At 46.0% G+C, this 23,865-nt stretch overlaps 1 protein-coding gene across 1 annotated transcript in view; it reads right to left on the bottom strand.

Moving 5' to 3' along the window:
* Positions 1 to 2,431: 2,431 nt before the first annotated feature.
* LOC116659968 (putative serine protease 47) overlaps positions 2,432 to 23,865 on the bottom strand; it is a 47,033-nt gene continuing 25,599 nt past the window's right edge. Inside the window, exons 5-7 of the mRNA XM_032468380.1 lie at positions 9,958 to 10,235; positions 7,538 to 7,704; positions 2,432 to 2,931 (exon numbers count right to left, since the gene is read on the bottom strand). Of these exons, the coding sequence (XP_032324271.1) occupies positions 2,614 to 2,931; positions 7,538 to 7,704; positions 9,958 to 10,235 (763 nt within the window). The 3' untranslated portion in view covers positions 2,432 to 2,613. The remainder of the gene's footprint in view (positions 2,932 to 7,537; positions 7,705 to 9,957; positions 10,236 to 23,865) is intronic.

Here is a 23,865-nt window from a genome sequence, read left to right as displayed (position 1 = left end):
ATCTTTCCATTTCTTTAAGTCATATTTAATTTCCTTAGTCAGTGTTTTGTACTTCTCCACATATGGCTTTCACTTCCTGGGTCAGATTTATTGCTAAGTATTTTATTTTTTTGGATGCAATTTTAAAAGGGATTGTTTCCTTACTTTCCTTTTCTGATATGTCATTGTTAGTGTAAAGAAATGTCACTGATTTCTGTATGTTACTCTTGTATCCTGCTACTTTGCTGAATTCTTTTATCAGCTCTAATAGTTTTTGTGTGGAGCCTTGAGGATTTTCTCTATATAGTATCATGTCATCTGCATATAATGACAATTTTACCCATCTCTTCCAATTTGGATCCCGTTCATTCCTTTTTTTGTTGTTGTTGTTGTTCTTGATGTTGTTGTTGTTGTCATCTAATGCTATGACTAGGACTTCCACTGCTTACTATGTTGAGTAGAAGTGGTGAGAGAGGCCATCCTTGTCTTGTTCCAGATTTTAGCGGAAAGGCTTTCAGCTTTTCACTGAAGAGTATCATGCTGGCTGTAGGTTTGTCATAAATAGCTTGTATTATGTTGAGTTATGTTCCCTCTGTACGCACTTTGGTTAGATTTTTTATCATAAATGGGTGTTCAATTTTATCAAATGGTTTTTTTGCACCTACTGAGATGACCATGTGATTTTTGTCCTTTCTCTGTGGTGTATCACATTGATTGATTCATGTATGTTGAAATATCCATGTGTCCCGGGGATGCACCCAACTTGATCGTGGTGTATGACCTTTTTTATGTGTTGTTGGATTCTGTTTGCTAATGTTTTAGTTGAGGATTTCTGCATCTATGCAAATCAACGATACTGCCCTATAGCTTTCTTTCTACTTGGTGTCTTGGTCTGGCTTTGGTATCAGGGTGATGGTGGCTTCATAGAATGAGTTTGGAAGCATTTTCTCCTTTTCAATCTTTTGGAAGCATTTGAGAAGGATTGGAATGAGCTCTTCTTGGTATGTTTGGTAAAATTGCCCAGTGAAGCCGTCTGGTCCTGGACTTTTATTTGCAGGGAGGTTTTTTTTATTGTTGATTCTATTTCACTTCTAGTGATCGGTCTGTTCAAATGATCTATATCTTCTTGGTTCAGTTCTGGTGGACTGTTTGTTTCTAGAAACTTGTCCATTTCTTCTAAGTTGTCCAGTTTTTTTTTCTTTATTGCCATACAGGTGTTCATCTGGGATCCTTCTGGCTACACAAGGACTGTGTCAGGCAGATGGGCAGGAAGAATGATGAGAACATTGCTTCAAGGCTTATTGCCAGGCCACTAAGTCCTGAGTCAGCTAAGCAGAAGAGGAGAAATGAGGCTCCAACTCCTGGAGGTGTGTGGACAACTTGGGGGAGGCTGACTTGGGTCCTTGGACAGAAGGGAGCAGTTTCAGGTGGGGTTGGGAGCTAGGAAGGTGGGGAGTGAGTTGGGCCCCTTCAGACAGGGGAGAGCAGGGCCATGAGGGCAGGTGAGGAAGGTGCTAGGAGTCAACTCTAGGAGCAGAGGTCTGTGGACTGCCAGCCTGAACCCCAGCTCTCAGCCTGGCCTCGGGCCTCCGCTGTCTGTTCCCACGCCGTCTCCCAGACCCCTTGCATTCAAGAGCCCTCTGTGCTGCAGGGTGGAGCCCTCTTCCTCACGGGCCGGGTCACGCACTCCAGTCCAGCTCAGTGGTCCTGCACCCTGGGAAGCTCCCTCTACCTCCATAGCAAGTTGTTCCTACTTTCGCTAAACACCAGGGGTAATGTTTCTTTACTGTGAGAAAGCTGTCACTCCTCTGCACTGTAGTCACCTGGAAAAATGTCCAACTTCCTGTTATGGGCTGAATTGTGTCCCCCCAAATTCATATTCTGAAGTCCTAACCCCCAGTACTTCAGAATGTGACTTTATTTGTAGTAGATAAACTGAGTTAAAATGAGGTCGCTTGGGTGGGCCCTAATCCATTATGACTGGTGTCCTTATAAAAGGGGGAAATTTGGACACAGAAATACACAGAGGGAAAATGATGTGAGGACACAGGGAGACGATGACCTATAAGCCAAGCAGAGAGGCCTCATGGGGAATCATCCATGCCTGCACCCTAATCTCAGACTTCTGTGCTCCATCTGGAACTATGAGATGGTAAATTCCTGTTGTTTAAGCCACATTGCCTGTGGTATTTGTTGTAGCGGCTGGAGCTGACTGATACACTTCCTCTGAAAACCTGTGCACTCCCATGGCAGGGGTGGAGTCTGCAAATGAACACATCCTTCTCCCTCCCCAGCTGGACTCCTTCAGTGTCCTCACCCCTGTCTTCCTCCTGGGACAGTCTCTCTGCCAGGTCCTGTTTCTTTGTCCAGGGAGCCAGACAACAGACCTCAAGGGAAGGGGTGAGTGCTGAAGGTCAGGAGGGGGCAGCAGGGCCCAAAGACAGGAGCAGGATGAGTCTTTCATTTGTTTTTATTTGACTTTTCAGGCTTGGTTTGGGGAGTGGCAGCTGTTGGACTGGAAAGCCAAGAAGGAACCTCTGAAAGCTGATGGGGCTGGGGGAGGGGAGGGGTGGAAAATTCCAGCAAGGAGACTGGGGTCTGAGACACAGGGAAGGAGCAGAGGGGCTTGGCAGGTCACCACAGGGCCTGCCGTGGGTCCTGGAGCAGAAACAGCAGCAGGGGCCAAGGCTGTGGGGACACAAAGCCTGTGCCAGGCCCCGGTGAGCCAGCAGCTTGCAGAGGCTGGTGTGGAAACTGGGTCTGAGGAGGCGCAGACATGGCATTACGGAGCGGTGTGAGCCTCTGGATCTCATCCATCCAGTCAATGAAGTAGGAGACATTGGTGAAGACGCTGGGGTAGATGGGATGTCGGCAGTCCAAGCCCCAGCTGGCCAGCCCCACCAGAACCCAGGCATCGGTGAGGTTGCAGACAAGGGGTCCCCCGGAATCACCCTAGGAAAGAGAGGGGAGTCAGTGTGGGCGGCTGGGCCAGCGCTGAGAAGACCAGGGAGCAAGGCTGGGCTCATGAGTGTCTAGCATCCAGACTCACTCAGGTGGACCTCTTTGAAAGTCCAAACACCAGTGTCCCCCTGCAGCCACAGTCATGCAGGCAGGCGCTGGCATCACCCTTCAGGAAGCTCTGACTGACCCCCAGGATGGCTGTGGATTGAAATCTACAACACATGGACACTTGTGCCCAGGGAGGCCCCGGTGGTCCAGGAGAAGGCACTGTCCAGGCCAAGAAGGGACAGCTGCCCCAACAGGGCCCAGGAGGACTGGTCTGTGAGTGGAGCCTGGTCAGGCCAAGCTGCTTCAGACCTCAGTTCTTGCAAAACCCTGAGCTGCGGCAGCACATCCCCACCTGGGTCCTCCCCCTTTTTCATTCATTTAGGCCTTTGGTTTTCTCTCAACCCCTTGGATGAGCATCCTCAGAAAATGTTCATACCCAGGCCTGGCAGGGGAAGCCTACATTGCTCAGGGAGCGGGAGGGGGTCCCCAGAAAGCTGCTGGGAATCACTGGAGTCCTGAAATACTGTCAGGGCAGGACCATCTGATTGAAAATCCTCTCACTTCGTCAGCCAAAGGGAGGGTCTCATCCTTGGGCGTGGGGGGAGTGGAGCGGGGCCACAGCCATGCCTGCCGCTCTTCCGCTCACCTGTCCACACGCACGTCAAGCATCCAGGGCAGCCTCCGCCCTCGGGCACAGGGGTGAAATGACACTGCTCCTCCCCCATGGTGTTTTGTCGATAAGCCAGCTAGCCTGCCGTGGTCAGATGTGATGTGTGGAAACAAGCCATGAAAAGAACAGGACAGGAAGGGTGGAGGCACAAAGGCTTCCTGAGCTGAGACTCTAAACAGGAAACAACCTAACCTTCTGATGCAGGAGCAGAGGGAGCAGTAAGTGCAGGCGAGGAGAAGAGGGATGGGCCAGATGCAAGACGCGGGGAGCGGGCTGTGGGGCTGGGAGGGCGAATGAGCTCTAGTCTGACTGCTCACTTTGATGTTTTAGGTGAAATAAGCAGCAAGACCTCTAGCTGAGAGGGAGGGTGGGGGAAGCGGTGGCTTGAAGGAGAGAGAGGGGTACGTGGTGTGGCCAGCTGAAAATAACCCTCAGAGATGCCCATCCTCATCCCTGGAACCTGTGTTTATGTCACCTTATGTGGCAAAAGGGACTCTGCAGATGTGGTGGAGTTGGGGATCTTGAAGTAGGAAGCTCATCTTGGATTACCTGGGTGGGCCTAAGGTAGTCACAAGGGCCCTCATGGGTAAGGAGGGAGGTGGGAGGCCAGAGTCACATGAGGAGATGCGATGATAGAAGTAGAGTTTGGAGCGATGTGCTTTGAGGATGGAGGAAGGGGCCATGAGCCAAGGAATGCAGGCAGCCCCTAAAAAGCCAGAAGAAGAAAGGGCACATTCTCCCCTAGAGCCTCCAGAAGGAACGTGCCTGGCCAGCACCTATGTTTTAGACCTTTGACCATCAGAAACCTAAGAATAAATTTCTGTAATTTTAGCCACCCAGTTTGAGGTGGTTTGTCTCAGCAGCCCCAAGAGGGTCATACATGGGGCTCCTTGGACATAGGGAATGTGCCATCATCCTCTCAGCTCCTCCCCTCTGTGGTCCCTGCCTGGAGATCCCTCGGCCCTCCCCACAGTGTTCCCACTCCTAGTTGCTCAAGGCCAGGGGAAGGCCTGGTCCTTGTCCACTCCAGGCCTCAAGGGATTCACGCAGATGAGCCATGTGGTTGCCAATATCATGATGGATTCTGGACCAATCTAGAGGAGATGAGAAGGGCTCCATTGGCCCCTGGCCCCTGGGGAGCTCTCAGAAGGCAGAGGGAACCCCAACACTAATATTTCCCATGCGAAGTGAGCTGTGGTTTGCACTGCTGTAGAGACACAGCCAACTGTGTGTGTGTGTTTGTGTGTGCATGGACACACTTGCACGTGTGTGTTGAGTGGGGCCAGGAAGTGAAATCCACCTTGAGTGAGAGGAAGGTCTAAGAAAGGCCCAGAAAAGGTACAATTAAGATAGAGGGGGGCAGACCAGGCCAGGAGAATGAAAGCCAGCACTTGTCAAGCACCTACTGAGTGCCAGGCACAGTACTCAAATTGTTATAGGAACCTTATTAAGTGGAGGCTGTTAGCGACCCCATTTCATGGGTGATGAAACTGAGGTGAGGCCACAATTCCAGTAAACAACAGATTAATGCCTGGAACCAGGTCTGTCCTGCCCCACAGTCTGAGTGCTGAGTGCCCCTGTGGCCGTTCTCTCCTCAGACCTGTTTCTGGGGGCCCTGTGCAGGGGGAGGGACACTTTGGGGGAAAGAAGAGAGCCCCGGGTTGGAGGGTGGGGGCCAGAGCAGGCGACGTGGCAGATGAATCTAGAAGGAATCTCTCAGATGGGCTTGGGTGATTGAAAGGCTGAGGGAGGCAGGAGGGGGTCATCTGCTGGGACTCCTAGGTGTCCAGCTCAGTGGTGTCCTCAAGCTAGGGGGCAGGGGGACTAGAGGTCAAGGGCCACTGCGTATGTCCAGAGGCAAGCAAAGGGCTCCAGCCCTGCACTCCATGGGCATGACATCTGCAGGGGAAGGCAGGTGGAGGACAAGGCTGGAAGTGGGGTCCAGGGTGACAGCCAGATGGGGACTTGGGAGGATGAGGGCTGAGCCCTTTGTTTCACCTCTGGGTGCAGCTGACTCTGTGAGAAGGACGGGCCAGGCCAGACAGTCAGAAAGTCCACACCATTGGTTAGGGCCTGAGACTCGGGAAACCTGGGCCCACCTCCTACCAAGGGGGCAGGTGGCCAAGCTTCCCCCCTCGGGCTCAGCAGCTCACTGGGCCATCATGGAACCTGCCATCAGCGAGGCCCTCCCACAGGCCAGGCACACCCCGTCCCTCCCATGCGGGTCTCCTGGGGCACCACAGCGTATCACCCCAAACTGAGTGACTCTGCAAACAACAGAAATGTGTCCTCTCACGGTTCTGGAAGCCAGAAGTCTGACACCGAGCGTCTCTGTGTCTCTCTCTCTTCCTATAAGAACACAAGTCATTGGGTTCAGGACCCACTGCAAATTCAGAGTGGTGTCATCTCGAGATTCTTATCTAGTCACATCTGCAAAGCCTCTATTTCCAATTAAGGTCATATTCTGAGATTCCAAGTGGATGCAAATTTAGGGGACACTATCCAGCCACTGCACCAGCCTTTCCACAACCCCGTGAAGGAGGCCTCAGAGTCCCACACTGCGAATGAGGACACAGGCTCCGGGGGTGAAAAGACCGCCGGAGGTCACAGGGCAGGGACACGTGGCAGGGCAGCGTCTCTAACTCCAGAGCCCAACACTCTCCCCTCCACCCCACGGTGCCATCTGTGCGAAAGATGTGATGCCGGCGTGGGAGGCTGGGCCCTGCGGGGAGGCAGTGGGCTTGCAGTCAGGTTGTACTGCCTTATTTTAGGGCACCACTTTCCCTCTCCGGGCCTGTCTGCCCGCTTACAACACGGGGCACAACAAAGAGCAGAAAGATATCTTCACACTCCAACAGCGGACTCATGTCTGGAATATAGAAAAATACACCAAGAGCCCCTCAAGGAAAAGACAGACAACCCAAGAGGAAGATGAGAGGGGAGAGAACTAGAAGGGCAGCTTTACAGAAGAAGAGATCCAATGACAATAAGCATATGAAAATATATTTAATGAAAATGAAGATTAAAACCACGATAAGATCAAAATGAGAAAAGATGGAAAGTGCCAAGTGTCGGTGAGGACACAGAGCCTGACCCGCTGCTGGAACGGGGGGGTGTGGTGGGCACTTTGGAGGCGTCTGGTAGCATCTGCCAGAGCTGAACCCACACATACCTTTCAATCCAACAGTTCTCCTCATGGGCTTGTATGAAATGGAATATGAAACATTTGGAAGCGAAATGAAATGGACAGCTTGGAAACTGCTAGAATACCCATCAGAAGCAGAACTGACCACAGAATTCAGTGCCTCCAGCAGAGTCCTGGAAGGCGACAAGAATGAACAAACTAACTACAGGCAGCAGCAGCAGGGACGCAGCTCACACACAGAATGTGAAGCCACGAAAGACTGACAACTGGAAATAAATTCTACTTACAGAAAACCCATAATCTAATCTGAGGGGTTGCAAGTGAAGGTGGCAGTTTCCCCTGAGTGCTGGTGGTGGGAAAGGGACACGAGTGGGGCCCCGGGGTGTTGGTCACATGTTGCATCACTGTGAAGATTCATCCACTACACACCTATGGCAACACTATGAATATACTTTTTTGTAAGTATGTTACACCTCAATCAAAACTGGAAAATATGCCTCAAAAACAGACGCTGTCTGAGGTCCTGCCAGTAACGCTCTCAGGGACAATGGGCTTAGGAAGGGGCAGCCGGGGGGACGCTGCCAAGGGCTGGAGCCCGGGAAGACACGGAGAGGGAGGAAGCAGGACGTCCCGGGGGGTCTCCACAAGGAGAGCAGAGGCAACACCACTCCCCCCCTCAGGGAAACTGAGGCCCTGAGAACACACAAGGGAGGAACAGAAATGGCCTCACTCACGCGGCAGATGGCTTTTTCTGTCGAGAAGTCCCCAGCACACAGCATCTCCTCGTGCACAGAGTAGTTCCTGCCTTGGCCAACTCTTTGTTCATATAACATATTGCAGAACTTGTTCTCAACGAGGCCCCCCTTTCCCTCCTGGAGACGGAAGGGCTCGAGCAGAGGCCCTGCGAGGACGAGGAGGAGTTCAGTGAAGTGCGCTGCAGCTCAGCTCCGGGCTGCTCCGCGCTCCCCGCTCCTCCGCCCTGCTCGCCCCTGCGCCCCGAGCCCGGGGTTGTCTCGGCACAGCTGGGCCTGCAGCACTGTTCCAGTCCTACCTCTGCCTAAGAAGCCCCCTCCTGTTTGCTGAACTCCTCCAAACTCATCCTATTCCCTCCACCTCTCTCATGGTAACAGACCACACCTCTTCTATTCCGCAAATCCCACCAACACATACCCTTCACGGGTGTTCAGCAACCATCCAGCAGCCTGCCTGCCCTTTCACAAACCATCCCATCCGTTCTCCGTTTGTCTATCACTAACCTTTCCTTCCACCCACCAATCCTCCCTCCATCTACCTAGCTCTCCTTTTGTCCCGTTCACCCACTCACCCTTCCATCCATTTGCCCATCCACCCATCTCTTGACCCATCTCTCCATTCCCCCCTCCACCTACTGATGTGTCCACTCACTCCATCCGTCTGCCCACCATCCTCTCACCTACGCACCCCCCATCTTCCCTTCCCCTCACTCATCCTCCTCCCTCCCCCTCCCCAATCCATCCTCCCATCTACTCACTCACTTATTCATTTGTCCTTGTGTTTAGTGTCTTTTAGACACTAGTGATACAGGGGAACATACTCAGTTGGGGGATACAGGGAAGTGAAGTGAATAGTAGAATGATTTTAGATCTAGTAAGTGATGTAAAGGCAACAGGGAGCTGTGGTGGTAGGGGTTGTCTATTTTTGCTCATGTGATCCAGTAAAACTCCTCAGAGGAGGAGCCGAGTTGTTCATGTAAAGGAATGAGTCCTGCCAAGATGAGCAAGTCGTGCCCAGGAGAGCAGGGAGAGCAATCGGGGCCGGGAGCCCAGCCACGGTGACGCCCTGATGGAGTGGCTGCAGCACATTCACAGCAGGAAGGAGGCCTGCAGCTGGGCAGTCACGAGTGCACGGGACGCAGCAGGAGATAAGCACAGAGGGATGGAGGCCGTTATGCAGAGCCGAGGTAGGGCGTCTGGACCTTTTTCGAAGCATAAGTGAGAAGGCACTGAGGGTAGTGAGCAGGGGACTGACACGACCCCTGCTCTGAAGCAAACATTCAGCTGGTGGGGACTAAAGCAGAGCCCACAGGGTGGAGCTGGAGACCGGTCTGGAGGTGCAGGCAAGAATGACGGTCTCTAGGACCTGGGGGCAGCAGCAGAGCACCTGCTAGGGCCAGGCCCTGGGCACAGGTTGGGACATTAAACCAGCAAGACAGGGTCCCTGCCCTCAAGGGGAAGCAGTCTCTGTGTGTGTATTTGTGGGTGTGAGCGTGGTGTGTTGTGTTGGTGTATTTCTGTTTGTGTGTGTGTGCGCGCGTGTGTATGGTGTGGGAATACTGGGGATCTGGTTGTCCTATGACAGGGAGAGTTACTGAAACACTAGCAGGTGCATCCTACCCAGTGAAGACAGGGTCCATCCAAAATGCCTGCAGCACCTCTGCCGAGAAACACCGTACCAAATAATTACAAATATATGTGCTTTTTCCACTTAATTTTGCACTGTAAGCATTTCCCAAACCATGAACATTCCTTTCTTTAATAAAGACTCTTGCTTATAAGTCTTTGCCTACACTTCTCCTTTTTCAATCCTAAAAAAACACCTTTTTCCTGCATTATTCAGTTCACTGAATAAGCCTACAAAGTAGATAGTTGACCTGTGTTGGAAGAACAGCACAGCGAGCTTCAGAGAGGTCAAACACTCTCAGGTCATAATTATTCTAACTTTATCCTGCAGGCTCAGAGGTCAGAGGTCAGAGTTCATAAATGTGTTTCCTCTCCAGTTTTCCCAAGTGCCTCCTATGGCAATGGGAAATAGGAGTGTTTGTCAGTGGCTTGGAATGGTCCAGGCCCCAACCATGACTTCTGAGTTGAATCAAGTCATCTGACATCCATGGTTGATTAAAATCTTGGAGTCAAGCCTTGGAAAGACTCCAAGAACACAATCCTTGAGTCCAAAAGTCAGATTCCCAGACTTGCGGAGATCTGGACTCAGGGAGCACTGAAGCTTTAGGATCACACACTTTCAGAACTAGAACTAGACTAGTCCGGTCCTCTGGAAATGAGGCACGGCAAGCCAAGGTCCAGCGGCCACTTTGCCTGGGGACCCCTCTGTCCTCCTCCCCTCCCTGCCCCTCCTCCCCGCCCTCATCTGCCCCCTGGTCTCTCCCATGCCCCCTTACGTTCCTCACTGAGCATGCCCCAGCCCGTTATCCAGCAGGACGAGTTACTGGGCAGCTGCATGCAAGGAGCTGGGAGGCAGGCGGGGATGATGTAGGAGGTGAAGTTCACAGGAAAGAGCAGCTGCAACATGGCTATGTCATTCCCAAAAGGGTGAAACTTATCAAAGTCTGGGTACACGATAATCTGGCTCACGGGTATCTTCTGGGTGTGCCTGGTGTGCTGGTACAGCTGGGTGTTTCCTAACAAGACCCGGTAGTTCTCCAGGAATTGAGATTTTCTGGAGGAGGAAGGGCGCATGGTCACCATCATGTCTGAATGTGAGCCAGCTCTCTTTCCCTGCATCCTCATCTAACTGCCCACCCCTCTACCCACCAGTATGCCACGTGGCTTTAGTCTCCCCATTTCTAATGGTCAGGAGCCCTTCTTTCTTGAGGCTAATTGATACTCTACTTACAACGTCAGCATATGGCTTCTCCATCACACCCATGAATTGGAGGAGCATTGAATCCTAGTGCTGGATGGTGGGGTGGGGGGCCATCAAATGAAGGCCTTGTGATTGTACACAGGAGGAGTTCTGGTTCAGTCCCAGCTCTAACTTCTCCCTTCCCAAGGCTCCCTACAGCCCACCTTCTGCCCCCACACTTTTCTCAACCCTCTTTTCTTTAAACATCTTCCTGCCCAAGGGCTGCTTGTCCACTTAGTTATAAGCGCTCACAAAAGATTGTTAAATGAGCAAATGAGCACAGGGAATGGAAACTTGCCTTGTTCCCTGAGTACGGGTGTTAAAACTTCCCTGACCTTGCATGCATGGCTCATCCACCCGGACACCCTCCCCCTGCCCCTCTCCTGCAAGCCCCTCCCTCTCCACACCCAATGGAGCACAGAGCTTCTCCTGACCTGCCCCCCCACCATGTGATCTGCTTTTCTCACCCATGTTGGGCTTTCTCTTCTGACAAGACGGAGACACAGTGAGGTGGGGTCTTACCACCCCAATGCCACAGAGGGGCGTGCATACAGCGTGGCACAGAGTAGGTGCTGACAGGACTCTGGGTTCTCAAAGCTCCAGCTCCTGGCCCTGGGCTGTGATGCCCCTGCTCCCTGCAGACCCCTCCTCATGCGTTCAGAAGCTAGGCACTGGGCCAGGCCCAGGAAGGGCAGTGAGTTAGGCTCCTCCACAGTCATGTCATTCTCCTAGGGAGCCCCATCTCCCACCTAAGCAGCCTGGCAACAGGGGTCCACCCACTCACACCAGTGACCACAGCTCCTCCTGGGAACTCAGTTTTGCACAAGCAAGCAGAATGGCCCAGAACAGTTCCAGTTTCTGCCTAGAGTCTGACACCCAGGAATGTGGGGACACTGAGAAGAAGCTGTGGTCTGAGGTTGGTCTACACCACATGGCAGCCAGGACCAACACTTCCACTCTCCTGGGGCACATCTGTGTTAGGGGACAGGCACAAGGGCTGAGGACAGAGCATGAGGAGGATCAGACAGGTGAGCGAGGAGGACAGTCCAGGTGGAGGGTACGCAGGTCAAAGGCAAGGATGATGTGGGTTTGAAGGCCACAGACCACCCCAGAGAAAAGCCCAGAGGACTGTTTTGGGATGCCCATCACCCCTTTTCTCCCCTTCCCCTGCACCCCTCTCCCCAGCACCCAAGGAAGGAGGACTCACTTGAGAAAGCAGTGGGCAGCAGAAACCAGCCAGCGGGAGTTGATGAGGGTGGCTCCACAGACATGCGACCCCTGGTACAGCAGGCTGGCTTGCCATGGCCACTGGCCCACCACCGTGTTCTGGCTGCCGTAGACCTTCCCTATCACCTTGGGTTTCCCACACACAGTGGAGACGCCCCTGCCTCCTATGACAGAGACACTGCTAGTGCCCCAGGTGCCACTACCAGGGAAGCCCCGTCCACTTCAGAGATGGAAAAACCAAGGCCAAGTGTCCAGAGGCCTACCAAAATGACAGGGTGCCAAGAATTGGACAGCAGAGCACAACTGAGCAAGCCCCGTGGGGATGAGACCTCAGTGGTCTGGTGGGCGGGAGGGGGACCAAGGGCACCCACAGCAGGTGACAGCAGCATCTCCAGGGTGATGGACATCCCTGAGTGAGCCTGCCAAGGGCTGGGCCATCACAGCCATTACCTCCCTCACTTAGCACTCCTCAGTGCCTGCTCTGCAGAGCCAAGAACTGCAGGCCTCAGAAGCTGCCAATATTACTTGCCCAAGATCATGGTTGCTAAGGGCTTGTGCCCCCTCCACGTCATCCTAGTATCTCAGGGAAATAGGCTCACAGTCAGAGATCTGTAGTGCTGTGTGACCTGAGGAAAGTCACTCCCCCTCTCTGACTCAGGATCCTCCATTTCTAAAGAGGGAGTGGGCTAATGAAGACAGCCCTGGCTCTAGGACCCACACTTGGGAGGGCAGGGGCGTGCCCTGGCCCCCTGAGAGTGGGCCTCCCGGCCTAGGGCCTGTGCTCCCAGGGCCTCAGGGAGGGAAATGAGACTCCTGGGCCCCAGACTAAGGGCCACTTATTCAGCAGTTCCGGTGCTTCCCTCCAGCCAGCCTCCCAGCCTCGGGGCCAGACCCTGCTACCTGCCCAGTCCACAGCCCCACAAAGGTCCTGGGGTGGTTCCCACCCAGAGGCCCCACAGTGGGGGCCTGTGACCCACCTGTGTTGAGGTGGTCTCTGGGCTGCCTGGCTGGAGGGAAGGGCGAGAGAAGATGAGGCCCCCAGGCCCTGGTTACAGCTGCGCCCCCCTGAGGCCCTCCTGTGTAACCAGCCCCAGACACACACTGAGGCCCCAATGCACCTGTGGCTCCTGGAGCCAGCCGCTGTGCGTCAGGGGTCAGAGGGCCGCCCTCCACCGGACCCCCAGCGCCTGGGGCCCGGCCAGGTGCCGCCGAGGCACTGGCGGAGGACCCCCGCAGCTCCGGGGTGGCCGCTGGCGGCAGCAGCAGCAGCAGCCAGAGGAAGGCCACAGGCCGGCCTCAGCCTTCGGGGAGCCATGCCCCCGTGCCCATTGTCAAGGTTGCTGACCCCCAGCAGGCCCCGCCTGACCCTGGCCTGACCCAGCCTTGAGCCTGGCCCCTGAGCCTTGGCCCTGACCCTGCCTGGGCCCATCCCCGATCCCACTCTGCCCTTATTAACTTTAAACAGCTCTACTGAGGTAAGATTTATATACCATGAATTTCACCTATTACAAAGGACAATTCACTGATTTTCAGTACATTTTTATTTCTTTATTTTTATTTAAATACACTTTTTATTTTAGAATAGTTTTAGATACATGAAAAAGTTGCAAAGAGTTCCCACATCCCTCTCACCCAGTTTCCCCTAATGTTAAGATCTTATATTACTACGGCCCATTGGTGAGCCAATAGTGACACATTAATATTAACCGAAGTCCATTCTTTCTTTTTCATTTTTTAAGGTTTGAAGTGTACATTGATGGAGCAATCAACAGCTTCACAGATAAACAAAAACTAAAATATTTCAGCACCACCAAACCAGCTTTACAACAAATGTTAAAGGACCTTCTCTAGTCATCAAGCCATAAAAAAAGGGAACAAAAAGAAGAAAGAGTGAAAAACAAGACCTACAAAAGATAGCTTTGGCTGCTTGGGATCTTTTGTGGCTCCTTATGTATTTTGGAATTGTTTGTTCTAGTTCTGTGAGGAATGTCGTGAGTATTTTGATGCGGGTTGCTTTGGATCTGTGGGTTGCTTTGGGTAGTGTGGCCATTATGATAGTGCTGATTCTTCCAATCCAAAAGCACAAGAAATCTTTCCATTTCTTTGTGTCATCTTGGTTTTTGGAGTATAGGTAACCTCCTTGGTTAAGTTTATTTCTAGGTATTTTGTTGTTTTCGATGTAATGGAAATGTTTATGCCAGTTTTAAAATTCTGGTTTTTGAAGTGAAAAAAAAATGTGAAAGAAGGGCTGCAAATGGCAAAATATCCTTCTTTCTTATGGGTGAGTTGTATTCCACTACATATATGTATGCTGCATCTTCATTATCTGTTCAACTATTGATATGCACTTAGGATGTGTCCATATCCTGGCAATTATAAATAATGTTGCTATTAATAACAGGGTGTATGTATATTTTTGAATTAATTCTTATTTTGTGGTTGGCTTTATTCCTTTGATAACTATGTAAGCTTAAAAAGTGAAAGCTCTAAACGTTCTTAGAAACAATGAACAGTACATATATGTAAATTTAAAAATATATGTGCAGTAAAAAAAAAAAGAAATGAGCTATCAAGTCATGAAAGACATGGAAGAAACTTTAAAGACGTATTACTGAATGAAAGAAGCCAGTCTGAAAAGGCTACAAACTGTACAATTCTGACCAAATGATGTTCTGGAAAAGCCACAGCTACAGAAACAATAAAAAGATCGTGGTTTTCAGGGGTTTGAGGAGGAGGAGGAGGAAGGAATGAATAGATGGAGCACAAGGGATTTTTAGGACAATGAAATTATTCTGTATGATATTGTAGTGGTGGCTAAATGTCATTATGCATTTGTCAAAACCCATAGAATGTACAACATCAAGAGTGAACCCTAGTGTAAACTATGGACTTTGGTTGATAATAATGTGCCTATGTTGGTTCATCAATTTTACCAAATATGCCACACTGATGAGAGATGCTGAGGGTAGGGGAGTATATATATATATATATAGAGAGAGAGAGAGAGAGAGAGAGGGGAGGACTATGTGAGAACTCTGTATTTTCTGCTCAATTCTGCTGTGAACCTAAAACTGCTCTAAAATAATATATTAATAAAAATTTTAAAAAGCTTAAGGGGTACAGCATAATGGGTTGACTTACATACATCATGAAATGATCATCACGATAAATTTAATGAACATCCATCAACATCCATCAATTAGATACAAAATTAAAGAAAGGGAAGAATTTTTTCCTTGTGATGAGAACTCGTAGGATTCACTCTGACAACTTTCATATGTAACATACAGTAGTATTAATGATATTTATCACGTTGTATGTTACATCTATTAATACTTACTTATCTTATAACTGGGAGTGTGTAGCTTTGACTGCCATCATCCAGTTCCCTGTCCCCCCAGCCCCTGCCTCTGGTAACCACAAATCTAATCCCTTTTTCTATGTATTTGTTTTTGAAGTATAATTGACCTACAATGCTACGTTAGTTCCTGTTACACAGCAGAGTGATCTGGTATTTCTGTACATTTCAAAATGGTAACTGCAATTATCATGTGTCACCACACAAATATATCACATAGTGATTGACTATACTCTGCACACTGTACATTTCATACTCATTTGTTTTGCAACTGGAAGTTTGTACCTCTTAATTCTTCCTCACCTGTTCCTTTCCTCCTCCCAAAACTCTCACTTCTGGCAACCATGTGTTTGTTCCCTGTATCTTTAACTCTGTTTCTGTTTTGTTATGTTTGTTCATTTGTTTTATTTTTTAGATTCCGCAAATATGTGTAATCACACAGTACGTCTTTTCTGTCTTATTTCACTTAGCATAATATCCTCTAGGTCTAGTCATGGTGTCGCAAACTACAAGATTTTATTCTTTACCAGATATGTGATTTGCAGTATTTTCTCCAAGTCTGTGGCTTGTCTCTTTCATTCTTTTAACAGGGGATTTTGAAGAGCAAGAGTTTTTAATTTTGATCTAGTCTAATTTGCCATTTTTTTCTTGTATACATCATACTTTTGATGTTATAGTAAGAGGTTATGAAGATTTTCTCCTATGTTTCCTTTGAGAAATGTTAAAAGTTGTTTTTTACATTTGGATCTATGATCAAGTTTTAGTTCATTTTTGTCTCTGATGTAAGTTTCTATTTCTTTGGGGTGTTTGTGTGTGTGTGTGTGTGTGTGTGTGTGTGTGTGTGTGTTGTTGTTGCTTTTCTTGTGGGTGTCCATTTACTCCAGTACCTTTTCTTGATTAAAAAAAAAAAAAGCCAAAAAACAAGGTTAGTCTTCTTCCCATTGAGCTGTCTTGGGACCGTTGTGAAAAACAAATTCATCATAAAAAGTAAGGTTCTATTTCTGGATTTTAATTCTTTGCCATTGAACTGTGTTCCTATCCTTTTCCAAGAAGCCCAATGTCTAGGTTAATATGTGTTACAGTAAAATTTGAAATCAGGTAGTGAAAGTTCTCCAGCTTTATTCTTTTGCCAAACTGTTTAGACTATTATGCATCCTTTGCATTTCCATATGAATTTTAGGATCGGTGGTCAGTTTCTACCCAAAAGAAGTCAGCTAGTTTTATACGGACTGCACTGAACTTTTAGATCAGTTTGAGGAAAGTTGCCTTCTTGATAATATGAAATCTCCTCATCCATGAAAATCTATTTCTCCATTTATTTAGATCTCTAATTTCTCTTAGCAATATTTTGTAGTTTTTGGTATATAGATCTTGCACATCTTTATTCAATTTATTTCTAAGTATTTTATTCTTTCCTAAGCTATTGTGAATGAAATTATTTTGTTAATTTCCTTTTCATTTTTTATACCTAGTATATAGAAATGCAATTGATTTTCTTAAGAAATACTGCTTCTTATTACCTTCCTAAACTTGTTTATTAGTTCTAGTCTGTTTTGCTATCTGCCTCACACAGGCTTTTATTCATATTTGTATACCCATGTCCAGTTTTCTATCAATATGTACTGAATAAAGGAGACACTTTGCAAGAGTTAAGGTCTGAGCAAATTCTGGATATTGCTGAATTTCAAACAGAAGGGATTGCCTTTGCAGACTTTTAACCAATTGAGTAATAATTCTTTCAGAGCTGGAAAAATGTCCCCCAACCCACTAGAAATACAAATTCTGAGGCTACAAGGAGTCGCCTATGGATATATTAAAAGGAAAATACCTAGATGATGTTCATCATGGTCTTCACACGTAATCACAAGAAAACTAGCAACAGATTAAGAGGCCAACATCGAAAGTATGACTTTAAAACTATTGTACACCCAAAAATGAACTCATCGACCTTTAACAACCATTAATGTATAAGAATGTTTATGATATAGTGTTAACTGGAAAAGAAATTCAACAGTTCAAAAATATAGATAAAACTTTGGAAAGATAGTCCTAAAAGTATTGAAAGTGATTGTTGTTGGTGTGTATTTCCTAATTCTTTTCTGTTTGTATTTTTTATTTTTCTAAAATGAACTTGGGTATTATCATATTGAGAAGACAATGTTAAAAAAGTTATTTCACCAAAAAAACTTGTGTGGAAGGGTAATCAGTACTATCTAGGGTAGTTGCAGACATATAGACACTCAGCAAATACTTAAGAATATTTATTCAGCATTGACATTGTTAAGTAGAAAGAATATAACACTTAAGTAATATTCAGAATATTTCTTCACTCTGTAATGATAGGTAAATAAATTGGGTTCTGGTTTGGAAACCCTAAAAATATATTGAATATATAAATGGATGAATCTTAAGTCTGATAACAGTTTAGGGAAAACAGTAAGTAGCAAGAAAAACAATAAATAAAATTGCCTCCAAAATGGCAACTCTCTTTTTTAACATACGTATTAATACTGTGAATGAGTCTGTCTTATGAGCGTGTGAAAGCTGCATGAGAATCTTGTAGGGAAAATTATAGAGGAAAGACACTTAGAGGAAAGGAGGGAGAGGAAGCAGAATGTCTGAATCCACTAATCCAACAGCAGGGACAGAGAAACAGATTTTGAGCAAGATCTAGAGGAGAGACAAGCTACAGAAAAGACAGGCTGCCTGGAAACTGAGCTGTGGGGACATTAGCTGGGTTAGGCAGGGAGCAGTGCTTAAATGATGGCCAAATGACAAAGGCCTGTTCTTCAAATACTAACAGGCTAAAATGAGCAGCTAGTTCTGCAATTGACGGCATAATGTAGGGTTAATGTACTGGTAAGGGAGTAAGTTGGAGACTCAGGCAAGCCTCGTGCAGGCTCAAGAACTTATTAGTCGTGTGAATGCAGGCAAGTTATCTAACTTCTTTGAAATCGGTTTTCTCATCTTTCTGTTATAATCTCAATTTTATATTTGTGTAATGTTCTTATAATGGTGTCATAAGAATTAAATGAGATAGTGCATGTAGGGTGTTTAATACAGTGCCTGACATATAGTGAGCTCTGCGTTCATGTGTTAGGTATTCTAATCTGGAAGAACATGAACCTAAGGGTCAGAGCCTCATTGGAGAAAGGGCAATCTAATGGCTTTTTAATAAGGAGGAGGACAAGGGGAGCAGAGTCAAGAACACACTAGAAGGAATTACCACTTTAACCATGTTCCCAGATACACAATGCTACAATGTAAAACCGTGTTAGTGTTATCGCTCAAATATGCCAATACATACCGTTTATACCTAAAATTCCCTCTCTTGGATTTGGCGTGCTAGAACAGGACATGCTATGCTGAATAGAGTGGAGAAAAGAGATGCTGCCAGAGGACAAAATATGCCAAAGAGACAGGACTCTCTCAACATTTGGGCCTTGAATGGGGGAAAGGGTTGGGAAGGGATAAATTGGGAGTTCAAGATTTGCATTTGCAGATACTAATATATATAAATTAGATAAACAACAAGTTTATACTGTATAGGCACAGGAAAGTATATTCACTATCTTGCAGTCACTTATGGTGACAAAGAATATGAAAACAAATATACGTATGTTCATTATGACTGAAGCATTGTGCTGTACACCAGAAATTGACACAACATTGTAAACTGACTACGCTTCAGTTTAAAAAAATTTATATATATCCACAAAAAATGAAAAGACATTTCACTGAAGAAGTTATACAGAAGGCAAATTAGCACATCAAAAGATGTTCAAAAGCATTAGCCCTTAGAGAAATACAGGTCAAAACTATGATGAGATATCACTTCATACCTGGCAGAATGGCTAAAATAACAAATAATGACAACACCAAATGCTGGTGAAGATACAGAGAAAACAAATCACCCATACATTGCTGGTGGAAATGTGGTACAGAGGAGTTTGTAGATCAAAAGCCCTGAGAATGGCTTGCATTAGGAATGAACTATTTTCCTTGAAAAACAAAAGCATGTGCATAGTAGTTGTATTTCTCTGAAACTATTGCTCCAAAGTATATGGCTGCAATCATTTGTATTAATAGCAACTTTTAACCAAAATAGCTTTTATTTCACAAAAAAACTAGAGGGTAATTGTGAATTTTATGATATACACTGACATTTTAGCAGATAAACAAAGCTTATGAATATATGTAACACAACTTTCTATAGCTGTCCACATCCTTTATAAGGCTTCTCAAAGTTGCAAAAATAAGCACATTCATTAACACACCAAAGAAATAGCCTCTTTTTAGCATTTAAAATATAAAACAAAAGCATATAAACTGAAAAGTATGCTTAGTAACCAATGTTTCATTGTCATATCTTAGAAATGATTTAGGCATCTGATGAATACCTGAGAATTAATTTAAGTCTAAGGTTTTAAGTTACCTAAATATAGTCTTCAAGCTAACAAACTATAAAATGCAACTACTCTTGGAATTCAGAATAATAATTCAATTTGGTTGAACACAAATTTACACTTTTTATAATCGTAAACATTAAATGGAAGTTAATACTAGCTTATTTGATCAATAAGCCAGAATACACTTAGGAAGAACATTCCCAACTAGAGTGAGATACAGGCTTAGCATTATTCTTAACACTGGGAAGTCGGGGCCACTAGTTCCCAGAACAGTTACCTAGGTCTACCTTTTGAGCAGGAGCCAGGATGGGAGTGGTGGATGCAAAACATACACTGGCATCTCCAGCACAGGTCTACGGTCTATTTACACAACAGAAAATAAAACTTTTTTATAGTAAAATCTATAAATGTTTCCATTCAAGCACCACAATCCTTTTACTTTTCAATCACACTTTAAATTTCATCAAAGGTGTCAATTCTAAGCTCAGTGGCACTGGAAATACATTCAGCTAAACTGTATTTGAAGTATGTTTTTCTGAGAGCTGGAGGTTAATTTCACCCATTTGAAAATTAGATTCTTACCTTTTAAGGTATGCAGTTATTTTTCTATAATAACTCATCATGAAAGAAGATAGGAACTTAGTATCTTATTAATTCTAAAAAAATTCTTTTCAGTTTTTGGCTTCTCTCCGAATAGACAGTTCTGTGCCAAGTGTTGAACTTAACTCTGTCTAGACTAAATGCCCCAGAGGGCATGTAATGGGGGATAACCTGTGACTCTGTTACTAGTCAGGAAGACCTACTGAATTGCATTTTTAAAATAGCACAACTTTTGTGTGTGTCCTAGGAAGATGGGCCACCTCAGGTCTAGCTAGTGGAAGGAAGTTGAGATTTTCTAAGTCTCATATTCAGACATAAAAAAGAAGGACAGAAATCAAAGGAGGCTTCCAATTACTTACTATTTTGTAAGAAAATCACGAATTAAAACACAGAGACCTGGAAATAAGAACTTTGTAAGACTTTGTAATCTTTGCAGGTCACTCCTGCTTGTCATTTTTGTTGCTCCTTAAAATCTTTTATTTAATAATTATTTTTGCGGCGTGGGAGTAGGTAATTAGGTTTATTTATTCTTTTTTTTGTCTGCCTAGTCTTTTTTTTTTTTTTGCTTTTTTAAATTGAGTTAAAGTCATTTTACAATGTGTCACATTCCAGTGTAGAGCACAATTTTTCAGTTATACATGAACATACATATGTTCATTGTTGCATTTTTTTTACTGTGAGCTACCACAAGATCTTGTATATATTTCCCTGTGCTATACAGTATAATCTTGTTTATCTATTCTACATATGTCTGCCAGTATCTACAAATATCGAACTCCCAGTCTGTCCCTTCCCACCCCACTGCCCCGTGGCAATCACAAGTTTGTATTCTATGTCTATGAGTCTGTTTCTACACATGAAAGTCCTGCAAACCTGGGGCAGCACAGGCTGCCCCCAAGCCAGGCCACTGGGGAGATGGGACTACACACAAGGGCTTGCACAGGACAGCCCCACTCCCACCACTGCTGCCCCTGCCCCCTGACCACACCACGCCAGCCTCCTGGGAGCAGACTGACCTAAAGACGTGGGTGCGGTGAACCTGGGGTGGCAGATGCCACCCCCAGGTCAGGCCACGGGGGAGATGGGAGCAAATGACTGGTTCCCAAGGGGCAGCCCCCCTCCTCCCACCACTGCTACTTCTACCTTCCTCCCAAGCCCCCTGACCACACTGAGCCCGTGGTCTTCCCAAAGTGGGTAGAGACGGAACATATCTCAACATAATACAAGCTATTTATGACAAACCTACAGCCAGCATGATACTCTTCAGTGAAAAGCTGAAAGCCTTTCTGCTAAAATCTGGAACAAGACAAGGATGGCCTCTCTCACCACTTCTATTCAACATAGTAAGCAGTGGAAGTCCTAGCCATAGCATTAGACAACAGAAGGAAAGAAAAGGGATCTAAATTGGAAGCGAAGAGGTTAAAATTGTCATTATATGCAGATGACATGAAACCATATATAGAAAACACTAAGGCCTCCGCATAAAAACAACTAGAGCTAATCAAACAATTCAGCCAGGTAGCAGAAGACAGTATCAACATACAGAAATCAGTGGCATTTCTTTACATGAAAGTAATAATCCCTTTTAAAACCACATCCAAAAAATAAAAGACTAGGAATAAATCTGCCCCAGAAAGTGAAAGACTTCTATGTGGAGACCTACAAAACCCTGACTAAGGAAATGAAATAGGACTTAAAGAAATGGAAAGACATCCCATGTTCTTGCACTGGAAGAATTAATAATGTCAAAGTGGCCACGCTGCCCAAAGCCATCTACAGATTTAATGTGATCCCTATCATAGTATCGAGGACATTTTTTCACAGAACTACAACAAACCATCCTAAAACTTATATGGAAACACAGAAGACCTGAAATTACCAAAGCATTATGGAAGAAAAAAAACGAAGCTGGAGGAATAACCCTCCCAGGCTTCAGACAATCCTACAGAGTTACAGTCAAAACAGCACAGCATTGGTACAAAAAAAGACCTACGGGATCAATGGAACAGGATAGAAAGTCCAGCAATAAACCCACACACGTGTGGTCAATTAACGCATGATGAAGGAGGCAAGAACACACAGTGGAGGAAAGACAGTCTCTTCAATAAGTGCTGCTGGGAAAGCTGGACAGCTACCTGTAACAGACTGAAATGAGAACATTCTCCAATAGCATGTACAAAAATAAACTCAAAATGGATTAAAGTCCTCAATGTAAGACCAGATACTGTGAAACTCCTAGGGGAAAACACAGGCCCAACACTCACAGACATACATTAATGCAATGTATTTTTGAACCAGCTCCTGGACTATTGGAAATAAAAGCAAAAATAAACAAGTGGGATCGAGTTAAACTCAAAGGATTTTGCACAACTAAGGATACCATCCACGAAATGAACAGACAACCTACAGAATGGGAGAAAACCTTTGCAAATGATGTGACTGACAGGAGACTAATTTCCAAAACACACAAACAGCACATACACCTTAATAGCAAAGACACAAGCAACCCAATCCAAAAATGGGCAGAAGACCTAAACAAACCATTCTCCACAGAAGATATTCAAATGGCCCATAGGGCACACGAAAAAAATGCTGAGCATCACTCATTGTCAGAGAAATGCAGATCAAACCTACAATGCGGTATCACCTTACACCAGCCAGAATGGCCATCTTCGAAAAGTCTACAAATGATAGATGCTGGAGGGGGTGTGGAGAAAAGGAAACCCTTCAACAGTGTGGGTGGGAGCGTAGACTGGTGCAGCCACGATGGAGGACAGTATGGAGGCTCCTTAAAACAATGAAATTAGACCTACCATGTGATCCAGAAATCCCACTCTTGGGAACGTATCCGGAGAAAAATAAAATTCAAAGACACATGAACCCCAGTGTTCACAGCAGCACTCTTTACGACAGCCAAGACATGGAAACAACCCAGATGTCCATCAACAGATGCCTAGATAAAGAAGATGTGGTACATCTATACAATGGAACAGTGCTCAGCCATAAAAGAAGAATAAAATCATGCCACTTGCAGCAATATGGATGGACCTGAAGATTGACATTCTAAGTGAAGTGGGCCGGAAAGAGAAAGAAAAACTGCCATATGATATCATTTATATGAGGAATCAAAACAATAACAACAATAATAATAAGGCCACAAGTGGACTAACTTTCATTTTGACTTCTTCAATATGTGTAAGCACATCTGACTGTCCTTTATGATCGTTAATACCGCATTCTGTTGATTCTTCTTTTGTAGTTGGCTTTAGCCCTTTGATAACTATGTAAGTTGAAAAACCTAATCTCTTCTTAGAAATGGTAAGTAGTACATATTATGTAAACTAAAAAAAAATGTGCACTATACTGCATATATGTATCTACACGCAATATAACGTGTATGTGCGGTCAAACTGTAATAATTCTACCTAATAAAACTGGAAACGTTGGGGGGGTGGTGAGGGAACAGATATACACATCAAGGGAACAGAATAGAGTCCAGAGAGAAACCCACAAAGTTCTGGTCAATCCTTCGACAAAGGAGGCAGGAACAACATACAGTGGAGGAAAGACAGTCTCTTCAGCAAATGACGCAGGGGAAACTGGACAGCTGCATGGAAATCAATGAAGTCACGATACTCCCTCACACCGTGCACAAAAATACATTCAATATCGCTTAAGGACTTAAACATAAGACAAGACACTACACGCCTCTCAGAAGAACACACAGGCAAAACATCTGACACACACGTCAGTAATGCTCTCCTCGGGCAGTGTACCCCAGCAAACAGACATGAAGCCGCAAATACACAAACAAATGGGACCAAACTGAATTTATCAGCTTTCTGCACAG

The sequence above is a fragment of the Camelus ferus genome, chromosome 26 (genome assembly GCF_009834535.1).
Source record: "Camelus ferus isolate YT-003-E chromosome 26, BCGSAC_Cfer_1.0, whole genome shotgun sequence".
Classification (NCBI taxonomy): Eukaryota; Metazoa; Chordata; class Mammalia; order Artiodactyla; family Camelidae; genus Camelus; species Camelus ferus.
Note: the sequence above shows the minus strand (reverse complement) of the source record. Positions and strands in the feature narration are given on the sequence as shown.